Raw genomic sequence first — 14468 nt, forward strand, 5'->3', positions numbered from 1 at the left:
ATCAGCTGACATCTAGAGCAGCGGATGCAATAGATGAGGTTGGAGGAGATGCAGGTGAACCTCTGTTGCACCTGGATATAGCTCTCCTCCTTTGAAATTAGATTTCTCAGCATGCTCAGAAGTCCACAACTAAGGGGGTATTCTAGACAGCTGAGCCTGACAATGCAGGACCCTGGAATTATTACATCAGAAACGTATTACATCAGAAACAGTTCGGATTAATCTAATAGTCTTTGTGTTTTATATATCAACACTGGGGCTCCATATATTTTGAGCATTGAACACTGCAATCCCAGATTAAGCACAAAAATGTTACACCACTGGGCATTCCTAACTAAAATATATAATTTGGGAAACAAAATGTGCTTTTCAACCATGTTTCGTTCAAGCCAGGATACTTTCAATTACCTTGGCTTAGTTTCATAATGGATATTCCCATGCGGCTATTTGAATCTGTGTTCCTTGTTAGTAGACCCTTTCAACGCATGTCTTTACTGGAAAATGAGTTGCTTGCATCTGGGCTCACTGTGCTTACCTAAAGGAGTGATCAGAGGCTGGAAAGGCTTATCTATACTGTCATGACTATACCTGTCATGACTATCAAGGCCTTCTTCAGTGATATCATTTGCATTTTACTTTATCTTTTCAGCTTGATATTATTTGAATTTCAAAAATTAAAGAGCAAAAGCATGTAGAGATTAGTTTTTTTGTTTGCACTCCTATGGTTATTTAACACAGAAAAACATGGCCAAACTGTACTATTAGACTTTGAATGTTCAGTATCATCTTGCATGGAAATAAAGCTTTTGGGCTTTTGTGTCTCTGTGTAAAGACATTCTAATTAGTACGCACAATATCCTATGTCCTAAAACAAAATCTTTCCTTATCAAGTATATACACAATACTTGTTTATACAAATACATCTGCTTCAAACACCTTTACAGATCATACTTGCTGTGTAAATCAAGAGTGTTTATTTGTTAGATGCACTGGATATGAGCCAGCACAATAAAAGTCAGTTATTCTAAGTGAACAGAAACATGCAAATGCAAAACAATGAAGTATGTAGAGCAACCACAGTAGTGGATAATCAGTACTGGTTTGGTGCTGAGGTATGGTTGTAGTCGAGTTGTGAAGGGTGGTTCATAAACCTGACGGTTGATGGGAAGAAGCTGTTCTTGTACCTGGAGGTAACGGTTCTCATGCTCCTGTACCTTTTCCCCAATGGTAACAGCAAGACAAGAGCATGGCCAGGGTGGTGTGGGTCTTCAATATCGCCTGCCTTCTTGAGGCGGTGCATCCTGTAGATGCCATTGATGATGGGGAGATCGGTAGCCCGGGCAACATCCACCACTTTCTGCAGCCTCCCTTATTCTTATTCTGTCTGTGCCTGCTTGTGACCGCTTGGTGACTTTCCTCTGCTGGAGTGCTCTTGATTTCCTCTCACGCTCTGAAAACATGTTCGTTGATTGGCCACCGTGGTGGCTTGCTCCTACTGTGTAGATGAGTGGTGGAATGAAGAAGAGAGCTGATGAAAATGTGAAAATCAGAATGCGTGGGCGTGTGCTTGAGGGTCAGGGAATTGTTGAGAGCCAAAAGGTCGGTTATCTTTCTCTGACTCTCTGACTCTGTTCAAAGAGGAGTTTTGTTTTGCCAATCGAGGCAAGATTCTTTCACAAGCGAACACAACCAAAAATAGACTGTGATCTTTCATTTCATTTATTCCTTGATTTGCTGCCTGTGGGAACTTGAACACAAATTATTAACCTCTCAACGGTGTCTCCACTTCAAACGTAAACTGTTAGTAATGCAATTCAAAATTCCCTGCGTGTTTATATAAATGCAACTACCCATGGTTTATTGGAAATCAGTGGTTTGGTTTTTGATATTTTAAAGTGCAAGTTTACCCCATTTAAGTTGAGAAAAAGTGGTTGGAATATCTAGGTCATGAATTGCTTGTTTTTGAAGTCCACTATTTCAGATGGAACATGGATAACTATCCTGTAACTATTTGATGTTAGTTGACCTTTATATAAAATGTTTGAACTGTGCTCACAGTCTAATACTAAGGTTTTGGCTTGGAGAATGATAGTAAACATAAAAATTCAGAATTTATGCTGAGAGGAAGATTTTAGTTTGTTAAAGCCATTTTCTAATTTCAGAAATTACATTGCAAGTATCACATATAACATTTAGTATAATTGGAGCCAGCATATCATGTTATGTAATATTTTATAGTAATTTGATCTAAAAGGTTTGCTTTCATTGCTATTTAAAACAACATTTTGAAATTGAATTGTTCATATTGTTTTACACGAAATATAAAACTCAGTTGTTTATGATCTATTTTCAGCCATTTTTCCTTTTGAACTTTATACTTTAATTTGTTTAGCATATCAATGTTTTACTTCTATCTCCCTTTTTAGATTGACGAAATTGGGTTTTCTCTGAATCATCCAAATCAGTATTTCATTGAGAGTCAGAAGATTCTGAACAGCAGCCGAGATACAAAGAAAGAGTCAAACCAGCCAGAGAGCTCCCAGCGCAGCCAGCCCAGCCAACCCCCCAAAGTGGAGAGTGCCACTGTCTCCACAGCCACGAGCCAGGCAGAGTCGACTGATGTGGAGGGTATAAATATTGAAGAGCTTCTCAGTGAAGAATATCCTGAATGATTCGCTATGCGACTGATATCCATTGAAATGCATTTTGTGTTAGAATGTTTTCTGAAGTGAATTTGTTCCATGTTTTCCCCAATCTAGTTTTTTTTCTCTTTAAATGAGTAAATAAGCTTAAGGTAAAATTAATTCTCTCCATAATGGCTAAAGCAAGATAACTTGTATTTCTCGAAATACTGCCAGAGACAATGCACACAAGAGACTTTCATTGGTGCTTGAACATTTCCTTGAAATAAATGGCACATTTAATGTAAATTATGCCAATGGATCATTATGGAACTCAGCCTAGAAAATGGTCATTTGACTTTATTCCACATCTTGTAAGAAATGTTAAATTACTTTGGTAACATCTTATCAACGTCAACACTTTTAGAAGGTAATGTCTTCTCAGAATTCATTATAAGGCATCAATTATATTCAGGTTAATTGTACAGAAGTTTGTGAATGCTTTGCTGTAGCACACCAGCTAACAAAGCGACTTCCATTTCCAATAATCTGCATTATTGCATTTGTAATTGTACAAGAGGACTTGAGGATTCACCATTTTCATGCACTTCGTTGCACTGTAATGTGAAATGTACTTTCTCATTGTCTAAATGCCTAATAAGTACATTATAAGAAAGCTTATATCATACTATCAGATTTCTGGAAGAGAGACGCATCTCAATCTATTTTTTTTCCTGTTCAAGATTTTATAATGTGGACTGTGCAATGCAAATTATGTTATTGCAATGCTGGAATTTCCGTAAACCTCCACTGATATTTTAAATTGGTTTTCACAAGTATTGCCTTAAAGCTGGTTACTTTGAACTTTGGCACAGCTTTATACACCTTTGTGAACCCTGTATGCAATTACTACCACATCAGCTTGCAGTTTTGTTCTGCCCTGGTATGATAAAGTATAAGTAAACGCTCTGTGTTCTTTTTTGATTTCTGAGGAAAATATGGAAACAAATACTAGAATCATCATTATTACAAACATTTATGCAGCTGCGAGTCTTACTGTGCAGTTGTAGTGAATATGCAGTCAATTCTAGTTAATCCGACACTCCAGAATATTCACTATCCATCACAAATTTTAATACAATAAAAACATACTCGTTTATCGAACAATTCACATTCTGATATCAACACTTTTTTCTAAAACCAATTAGTCATTTAGAGTTACATTCAAACTGGCAGTTAGTTTATAAACAAACATTTCAGGGCACATGCCTCCAACTCTTCATTCAACTCACCATGGGCGGAAATCCCGGGGAGGGACACATCCCCTCCATGTTTTGAGAGATGGGGGACAATACCCCCCATGTTTTGTAATCAAACTGCTGCATTGAGGCGATCGATACTCCCGATGTTGAAGTCCCCGCCGGCAGATTTTAAGCCGCGCCGGGCGATGAAACGCCCCGCGAACGGGCCGATTGAAGCGTCACTATTCGGGACGGACGAAGCTGCTGTTGCTGGAGTTCGGTCACCAGCTAGGTCAGCTCCCGATGTTACTGTCCACAGGGCCCACTGCTGAAGCCTTGCGTGCGCGTCCGCCAATAAATTGTGTGTGTGTGTGTCCCCCATGTTTTGATAGCGATTTCCGCCGCTGCAGCTCACAGCCAATCACATAACATCAGTGACTGTACTGCACTTTCTCGATTATAAAAACACCGTTTACCGACCTTTTCACAACCAAGCAGAAAACGTGAAGTGATAACTTTAATAAATAAACTGTTTTTGCCATGAACATATGTATGTTTTTGTCATTATATATGTTAGAATGAAATTGTATTTGTTATAGAAACCTTTTTTTTATCAGAAGGATACATATAAATATATGCCGTACACACAATCTCAGCTTCCCATCATTCACAGACAATCAGAGTTAAATTGGTTTCTTCCAAGGTCATAAATATCGATAATCTGACATATTTAAAATGTAACAGATTGTGTTGGATTAACGAGAATTGACTGTGTATAGGACGATCTTGTGATTGGGTAAATTGAGTGCAGAGTTTTTATTGAGGTCTACCACTCGTGGTATGACCTCTGCAGTTTATTTTGTTATCAAGGTTTTCCAGTGAAGAGCGTGTAATGATTATCTGAAAAGTGCACTCTATGGAATAACTCAACCATACAATCTCCATTGTGTGAAGAGCAGCGATGGGCTTTTGACTTCAGTATGAAGTTAAAAGCCCATGCAGTACTTAACCAGTTGACAAGACCTCTCATGTACCATTCTCTGAGCCTACTTCAAGATAATCTTGAGGAAGATATGACAAATTGGTACCCATCTCTATTAGCCCATCAATCTCCTGGGATCTGCTCTTAATGGCTACAAATGAGTAGCATGTAGTTACAGAGAACTTTTTAAACTGGTGACTGCTTAGTCAAAACATTGCACTGTACCCATGGGTATGAACCACCTAATTGAAGTGTTTTTTTCCTGCCCTTTTTAGTTGGTAGAAGGGAAGCATCAATGAATACATGGATTACCATTCAAAACAAATTGTGTTCAACGCTGCATAACAGCTCCAAGAGTCTAATAGCATGAATATCTATGCGGCTAATACAGTTTTGTTTAGGCTGATTTGCTATGATCAAAATTGAGCTTTCTCCAGACCTGAGGATTGCCATTAGACGTGCCACAGCAGACAGATTAGGAAGCAAAGAACATGAATTATCACTGAAGTGTGATTTAAATTATGGAGAACAACTCTGGTGAGACTATGATTGTTTCTGCTTGGATTGCATTAGTTTCTGGTCAACTCAATTATCCTTTTAGAAAATTGTCATTATTAGTTTGAGTTCCCCGATCACTTTGTATATGTTAAATGGTCAGCTCGACATAGACTACAAGACCTACACCAAACCCAAACCAATTAGGAGCAGACGAGGGCATTCGATCCAATTTGTGATACCAGCTACAAAGACAGATGTGTACAGCAATTCGTTCTTCCCCCGCACAATTAAAGCATGGAATAATCTCCACCCAACTATAGTTACCCAACCAGATGCAACTGAATTTAAAGTAGCTCTTTCTTCCCAATAACCCTTTCTGACTTAAGCCCTCCCTTCACCACCTCCAGTTTAAATTCCATTTGGAATATTTTGGAGGACCAAGAAACCAAGAACCAAGTATATACCATGTACTGTAGAATGTTTCCTGTACTGTGCAGTGGTGTTGATGTATCTTAGGCTTTTCTCAGGCTTTTGTACCTTACCATGTTATCCCATAAATATACAATACAGCAGTACAGAAATGCAAAACATTTTGTTCCGCAAACTTTCATAGGTCAAGAGGAGTGAGTGCAATGCATTATAGCCACTTTGGTGCAGTGTATTCCTGGTGTGCTATTTAAAAATCCAAGTACGCAGGAACGGGAGCAGGAACAGACCACCCCAAATCTTGACGAGATTATGGCTGATCTTCCCAAGGCATCAACTCTTCTGTGCCAGTTCCACATTGCCCTCAATTGCCCAGTCTATCAAGATATATCTACCCCCTCTATAAATACCTCCAGCATCCTGGAGATTTAATGACCCCTGTGCGAATAAATTCTTATGCCCCTTCATTTTAATTGACTGCCCCCCTTGTAATGTGTCGCTTATTAGAGACTCTCCCATTAGCTTCCCATCCTTTTCACTTAGGATAGTGTATGCTTCAATAAGACCACTCTTCATTCCTTCATCTCTTCAAACAAAACAAGTCCAACTCTTTTAAGAGACAAGAGAGTTTAGGAATTTAGTTATCACTAGACTAAGTGGGACCCGTTGGGAGGATGGGAGGAGGGCTGGTTCCCCAACGCAATATTCCACCTCTCCACCAATTCCAATATTGGTGGCCAGTGAGGGGGGGGGGGGGAGCTTTCTGGGGCGCTAGTATGGGTGTTGTGGGCCGATGGGACTGATTTCCAGAGGGCTAGAATGAACATTGTGGGCCAAATGGATTCTTGGGCTGGCAGCTCAGTCACTCGGGCCTGGTAGGCTGGCAGTCAGTCACTCAGGCCTGGTGGGCTGGAAGTTCAGTCACTCAGGCCAGAAACAACCAGAGATTTTGCCCAAAACAGGTGAGAGAGAGGATGGGGAATCAATTTTAGGCATTTTTCACCTTTTTCTGCAGTTCACAGCAATGAAGGAGGAAAGTATCCTGGCCTGGATCTCACAGGGAGCCAATGAAGGGAGGAAGAAAAATACTGGGGTGAGGTTTAATACTTGCAGGGGGAATACTTACTGATGGGCCGAAGGGACTCCTTCTGGGCTAGTACTGGGCTGAAGGGGCTCTTTTAAAAAAAAAATCTGAGTGACATCTCAGTGAAAGGCACTTTTTCTGAACTTTTCCTGGCTGGGCATGGGCCTTTTGGGCCAAAATGCTCCTGGGCTAATACGGGCATTTTGAGCAAAAGGGACTGGTTTCTCGGCTAATAAGGGCCTTGTGGGCCGAAATTAATGGTTTCAGGCAGGCCAAACAACTAATTTCCATTTCATTTCAAGCACAGGGCAGGCCAAACAGCTCTTTGCATTTTCATTTCATTTCCATTGCAGTTCCAAGTGCAGGACATGCCGAACATCTCATTGCATTTTCACTTCACTTCCATTGCCATTGCAGTTTCAAGCACAAGGCAGGCCAATCCAAACAGCCGATTGCATTTTCACTTCACTTCCATTGCCATTGCAGTTTCAAGCACAGGGCAGGCCAAGCCAAACAGCTCATTGCATTTTCACTTCATTTCCATTGCCATTGCAGTTTCAAGCACAGGGCAAGCCAAACAGCTCATTGCATTTTCATTTCATTTCGATTGCAGTTTCAAGCACAGGGCAGGCCAAACAACTCAGTTCATTTTCATTAAGGGCTAACAAATCATTTAATGCAAGTACATTGCAGACTCACTGTTCAGTTGATTCACAGCCTAGAATGAGAATTGTGGCCTCTCCCTCGCGATCTTGCAGAGTGACTGTCATGTTCAGTCATCCGGGGTTATATAGTCCTGCCCCCCCCCCCCCCCCCCCCGGAATGGCCATTACCTTCATTGCGGTGATTGACAGGCGAGAGGATCTCAAGGTTTTTTAAACACTCAACTTTTTTATTTTTCTTCAATGGGAAAAAATCCTCGGGGTCTGCTCAGCAGAGGAGGACTGCGAGTAAGATGGCCAAAAATTATAGTGATATATGGTAGCGTTTTTTCTAAAATCAATATGCAGCGCAGACAGGAAGTGGTCAAGATGAGACTTTTAATTATATAGATATGTACCAGCAAAGGAACAGTAAAATTCTTGCTTACAGCAGTCTAACAAGCCATTAGCCTGCAGATTAATATATAGTAATCACTAATACAATAAATTAATATCAGCTATACTAGCGAACTATACTAATGCAAAACCAAAGTCCATAGAAGATCCTAGTTTGTGAGGTAATGGTGAGTACTGTGCAGTGTTCAGTTGCATGAACCTGGACCATTTTCTCATTTGTATCAGCAAAATTAAAGCGTGGCCAGGGTTCTTTGATATTGGCTGCATTGTTGAGGTGGACCACCTATAGCTCCCATTGGTGGTGGAGAGGTCAGTACCTGTGATGGACCGTGCAACTCTCTAGCCCCATTTGTTCCTGGGCGTTAGAGTTGTTGAACCATGATGTGATGATGGGTTAGCCTATCGTTGGCGATATTGGTGCACAGTTTGAAGGGTTTATGAAAGGTTGACTTATGACTAAAGTGTACTGCACAATTATGATTCCTGGGCCTGAGAATGACAGCTTTCTCCCATTTCTTGAAGATATGTCACCAATTCCTTCTCTCCAGAGATGCTGCCAGCATTTTGTGTCTATCTTCATAAATAGCTACATAAACCAAAGCCTGTTTACCCCATGACATAACCCCATGAAGCCTGTGACAATAAGCGAGTTTGGTATTTCGATAAACGCATGGAATCATAGGATTTGTCAAAGGTCATTTGGGATTAAGAAAAAAGTGAACGCAGCGCTGTATAAACTATATAAATTGTTTATTATTCTACCAAGGAATTAATCTGGAATTCTTCTTCAGATGTTCACACACTACTTACACAGTCCCAGTTCTAGTTCAGTTAATTATTCTGCAATTATGATATGTTCAAAAAGTTAATGAATTTATTATTTTTCATTTAATCCTTAATGTATTTTCTACTGGAATAAGAAAATATTACTTGCGTCTGAAACATTTTCATATCTTTATTCATAATTCATGTGCAAAAATATATTTAATCTGAGGCAGGCAGCGACTGTATCAGTGTGATGTGGGCTGATGCTTTACCTACAGGCGGTGTGAATGTACCGTTAAGACAAAAAATAATCTCCGAGGAAAACAGTTTAGAGTTGGCCCTGTGAAGGAGCCGCCAACCGATATAAGACATTTAACTGTGAAATGCCTGTCCTTTAGTATTGGATAGATTGAGTGGTCTGTGCTGTTCCATGTTTGCGGTGGTCGCGGTGCGTTTCCCCCAGCCATCTTGCCCAGTGCACGTTGACCAGCACAGTTCGTCAGCCCTTGTGCAGGTGTCACCCGAAGCCCAAAGGTTTTGTGGAGGTTCTGCGTTAGCAAGCTAGCGAGAGGGCTGTCAGATCAGACCAGCCCAGGTTGCCGAGTGGCCGAAGGGCGGAATATAATGGGTCGTTAATAAACTGTGCTGGTCAACGTGCTCTCTCCCAGATCCCCCACCCAACTGTCGACAAAGTCTGACTGAGAAAATGCTCCCCCTCATATTACGGGATGGCTCCGCGTTTGCCCACTCGCTGGGGAGGGCCACGCCTCCTTCAAAGAGAGCGAGAACAGGTTCGGTCAGCTGGAGATATGCGACCCACTCCTGAATGAAGCCTCTAGTTTGGCTGCTGTTCAAATGGTTGCAAATTCTCATAATTATCACCACCCGGTCACCCAACTGTGTGGCTGGCTCCCAACTGTGTGCCCTGCCAGGCTGGAACCAACCCCAGAGGTTAAAGCGACAGCATCTTTATTTAAGCCAACCCACCTCGAAAGTCTAACCAGCCTGTTCAAATCCAACCTACCCCCCACACAGCACATACTTCTCGTTTCCTTCAATCCAGGAAGGTTGTTTAGATAGGAATGTAAGGACTGCCTCAAATTGGTTGACTTGTAATTCGTGCAAATCAACATCAAATTTGAATGTCTGTGACTCCGGCTAATGCTAGTGATTTGATAATTGACAGGTTCGTTCCAGGCATTCTTGCGTTTTCAGGGCTGGTGCTGTATTGAGTCAATAATTTGAATAGATACAATTGTGGATTTGTGCAGCCTGCAGTACACTGTGGCCTACTGCTGACATATTTGACGGATACATTTATTTACAAATCTCATTGAAATGAATACGCAGGTCCGTACACACACAGTGGCTCAGCTGATGAGAATGTTTATCCCGAATGACCCATGACCTGGGCATGCGCAGTTGAAATACCGAACTTGCTTATTGATAAAATGAGAAATAACTCTTGTCAATTCCATTTTAATATTTTATCAATGAGCAAACTCAAAGTTAGAATTGGTGACTAGAAATTATTTTCATAAGTACATTCTTTTTGTAAAGTTATGCTTAAAAATTATAGAGAATTTGTTCAGTTTAATGCAAAAGGCTTTTTCATATTCTTTTGAAATTGCAATAAAAATAATTTTGTGAAACTTATACATCTGGGTCTATTTCATAGTTTCCCTGAATGCATTCCCTACAGTACGTAGGAGCATTTAGTGGATACTTGGCATGGACCAGCTGGGCTTGTTTCTGTGCTATGTGATGTCCTGATCCAAACGTTTGGACATATGTGAATACAGCTGCACCATTGATTCAGAGCCTTTCTGGATTATCCGTTTTGCAAGACCAACAAAGGTCACGGCCTTGGGATGGGGGGGTTCAGAGCCCTGTGCCACAGAGGGCAAATTCAACCCGCCGATCGACGCGGAGGTTCCTAATGAGGTTGAGAACGGCTGCCTCACCCGACCTAAACGCCACATTTCAGGGGGAACTTCCAGAAGGGGGGAGGAATTTGTCTGGACTAATGCAGGGGACGGATCACCAGTTGCCGGAAAATCAGTGGTAGACCTGTAATCATTTAAAAAATATATGCAGTGCCACTTCATATTTTGTGACAGCTTTTCTATATGTGGTTTGAAAATGCCGTGCACTTTGGTTGCGATGTGGATTAGTCCGGGTCATTTGAGACTCTCCACACTGGGAGAGACATTGGTTGAGAATGCAATGGAACTTATTTGGCCCGGGATCCTGAGGTCCAGAGGCTACGAGGGAGCGGCCTCACAGATTGGTTATGGTGGCATCGTTGTTCGTCATTCTCATTCAAAAGCCTTCACACATAGATAAAATCCAATGTCTGAAATGTGATTATTGTATTCAGAGCTAATTGCTCAAATCATTTTTGGGGAGAGGTGGGGTGGGGGTGGAGGTGGGGGATAAAAAATCAAAACATCTTTCCTGTTTTACCAAAATCCCATTGTCATTTTGGATAATAATGAAACTTGCCCAAGTAGTTTACAAGGTGGTGTACTGCTGGGTTAGGGTGCTTTAGTTAAATATACCTGAGATTCCTGGTGCAATTATGCATCTTTGTGCGATCCTTTATTTTTATGGTTAAAAAAAAATTTCCTGGAGTATCGCTGTCACAATGAGGTGCCTCCGAAATCATAATCATCATAATCATACTTTATTAGCCAAGTATGTTTTGCAACATACGAGGAATTTGATTTGCCATACAGTCATACCAATAAAAAGCATCAGAACACAAAATACATTTTAACATAAACATTCACCACAGTGACTCCTCCACATTCCTCATTGTGATGGAAGGCGAAAAAAAGTTCAATCTGTTCCCTTCTTTGATCTCCTGTGGTTGGGGGCCTTGAGCCTTATGTTGACGGGGCGATCTTAGCTTCCGTAACCAGCGGTCAGGCCCTCCACGTTGGGGCGATAAAGCTCCTGCATCGGGGGGGGGGGGGGGGGTGGGGGGGTGGGGGGGGGAATCTCAGCTCCCCTGCGCCGGGCGATCGGATCCTGGGTCGGGGCTGGTAGAAACCTGCGTCGTTTGGAGCTCCCGACATCGGTCTCTACCCGAGACTGCGAGCTCGTCGATGGTGAAATCCGCAGGCCGCGGTTGGAGCGTCGATCCCAGGGAAAGGATCGCAGGCTGCGATGGTAATTCCACGTCCCCGCGGTGGGGCTCAAAGTCAGTCCCAAGTAAGGCCTCCAGCTCCATGATGTTAGGCTGCAGAGCGACCGGAGATACGATCTGGAAAACAATTGCATCTCTGGCAAGGTAAGAGATTGAAAAAAAGTTTCCCCCGACTCCCTCACCCGCCTCCCACATAAACCAAACCAGAGAACATTAACACAAACTTTTAAAACACACTAAAAATAACAAAAAAAGACAGACAGACTGTTGGCGAGGCTGCCATTGTGCTGTGCCCTCCTGGTGGTATAATTAGTTTATGGTTTGAATTAGTCTGATAGACTAATGACTTACTTTTTTAATAAGTGCTAAGACACAGGTTAAAGTTAGGATAGTAGAACTGATGGGTTTTTCAAAATGTTCAAATCCCCTTTTCCTTCCCCAACATACGATGTAGCATTGGTGTAAATGAGTAGAAAGGTTGTTGCAAATTTATCTACTTAATCAACAGTTGCGAGTAAACGATACCATGGCTTGAAAGTTTGTTAGTGCTGGGACCACAACTTTCCAAAATCCATATCAATGAATTATTGGCTGTGAGAACTGATTGCTACATTTCCTGGTTTGCTGATGATACAAAACTAAATGAGAATCCGAGTAATGATTATAATAATAATAATAATAATAATAACAAGGGGTTAGGACAAGTTGAGTGAATGGGCAGCAGCATGGCGGATTATTCTGTGCAATTCTGGTCACCCCACAACAGGAAACTTGTGGCGAGGGTGCAGAAGAAGAAGGGTCTCAACCCGAAACATCACCCTTTCCTTCTATCCAGAGATGCAGCCTGGCCTGCTGATTTACCCCAGCATTTTGTGTCTACCAGAATGCTATCTGGATTAGAGGGTGTTAAACCTTTCATGAGAGATGGAACAAACTTGGATTGTTTTTGCTGGAGCATCAAAGGCTGATGGGAGACTTGATAGTAGTTTATACAATTATGAAAGACATAGATAGAGTAGACAGAACCTTTCTTGGTTCTACTCGCGTTGTGAATCGGCTGCCTCGCCTGCAGCGGGTTCGTTGTTTCGACTTTTTTTGTTTTTTTTAGTATGTCCAAAAGTATGTTTTAGTGTTCCTCTGTATGTCTTGTGGGGGGGGGGGGGAATAGGGGTAAACTGTTTTTCAGGCACCTACCTCGACGGAGATGCCACTTTCTTCCTTGTCGCTTCATTGTTCCCCCCCCCCCCCCTTACAGCTGGTTTGGTGCGGCCTTTCCCGGAGTTGGACCCAGAGCTTCAGTGGCTTTAACATCGTGGAGCGGGGCGACCCTTTGCCAGGGGTCGCCGGAGAAGTGTTCCGATCGCTGGCCTGCGGCCGACAACATCTTGAAGCCGCGGTCTCCTGTAAGGAGGTGGCCGATATGGGATCTCCGGGCTGTGCTCCTGACCAGAGGGCTTGAATAATCGGGCCATCCGTAGCGGCGACTACGGAGGGTCAAGGCCCCGACCACGGGTGAACAAGGGAGGAGGAGGAGGAGGAGAACTGAACAGTATTGCCTTCAATCACAGTGAAGAATGGTGTGGTGGATGTCTGTGTTGAATTATGTTGTGTATTGTGTCCTTTTTTAAATTATAACGCATGGTTAATTCATTTCACTGCACCTTATGGTGCATGTGACAAATAAATTTGTACCTTTGAACCTTTCCCAGCGTGGAAAGGCCAAACCATAGCGGGCGTAGCATTAAGGTCAGAGGCGGAAAGTTTAAATGAAATGTGTGGGGTACATTTTTTTGTGGTCAGGTCGGGGAGAGTTCCCCCGCCACGGGTACCATGTAATCCCGTGCTACCTGCTCCATGGTCGGATAGTCGGCGACTCAACCGTCTCCCCCACCTGGTTTGCTAGGTGTGGTAGGGGGCTGTGGACCCCCAGCAGGACCAAAAACAAGACCTGTCAAAGGGCGAATGAGCTAGCGAGCCAACAGCCATCCACACTTCAGTAGAAGTTGCGATCACTGTCGTACACAGCATTGTAAGGCACCGTGCCCGTTGATGTTTTCAGCAATGATGATGATGATGAATTTTCTATACACAGAGAGTGTAAAGAGGGTAGGAGAACCAGATACAATAGTCATATTCAAGAGGTTTTAAATAGGTGCATAGATGTGGAGGGATGTGAATCGCATGCAGTTAAAATAAATTGGTTTAATTTAGCATCATGTTGAGCACAGACTTCGTGGGCTGGAGGGCCTGTTCCACAGTACGTGTTGTACTGTTCCATGTTATCTGGAGTAAAATATGGGAACATGTGAGGTTAGCTTCATTAAAAAACAGAGATGCTGATTATTTTTTAAACATTTACCAATCTCTCACCCTTAATGAACGTGGGTGTCAGGCCTTTGACTGCAACATCTGAAGTTTTGGTCTTACCTTTTTTTTAAATATATATATTATTGCCCTGGAGGGAGTGCAGTGTAGATTCATCAGATTAGTTCTGTCACAAGAGGACACATCAAACAGGTGAGGCCTCATTTCTCTCTAGTTTAGAAACATAGAAACATAGAAAATAGGTGCAGGAGTAGGCCATTCGGCCCTTCGAGCCTGCACCGCCATTCAATATGATCATGGCTGATCATCCAACTCAG

General features: G+C 42.3%; 1 protein-coding gene across 2 annotated transcripts in view; it reads left to right on the top strand.

The window, feature by feature from the left end:
• The window catches only part of prim2 (DNA primase subunit 2), a 238939-nt gene extending 235334 nt beyond the window's left edge, over positions 1-3605 (top strand). Inside the window, exons 13-14 of one of the 2 annotated variants that reach the window (XR_004412093.1) lie at positions 2427-3018; positions 3052-3605. Coding sequence is in view for 1 of the 2 variants with exons in the window: in XM_033021862.1 (XP_032877753.1) it covers positions 2427-2672 (246 nt within the window). In the remaining variant the exon portion in view is untranslated. Of the gene's footprint in view, positions 1-2426 lie in introns of both variants that reach the window. The other variant, XM_033021862.1, reaches the window with a different exon arrangement.
• Positions 3606-14468: the final 10863 nt, after the last annotated feature.

This window comes from Amblyraja radiata, chromosome 5 (assembly GCF_010909765.2).
Source record: "Amblyraja radiata isolate CabotCenter1 chromosome 5, sAmbRad1.1.pri, whole genome shotgun sequence".
Taxonomy (NCBI): Eukaryota; Metazoa; Chordata; class Chondrichthyes; order Rajiformes; family Rajidae; genus Amblyraja; species Amblyraja radiata.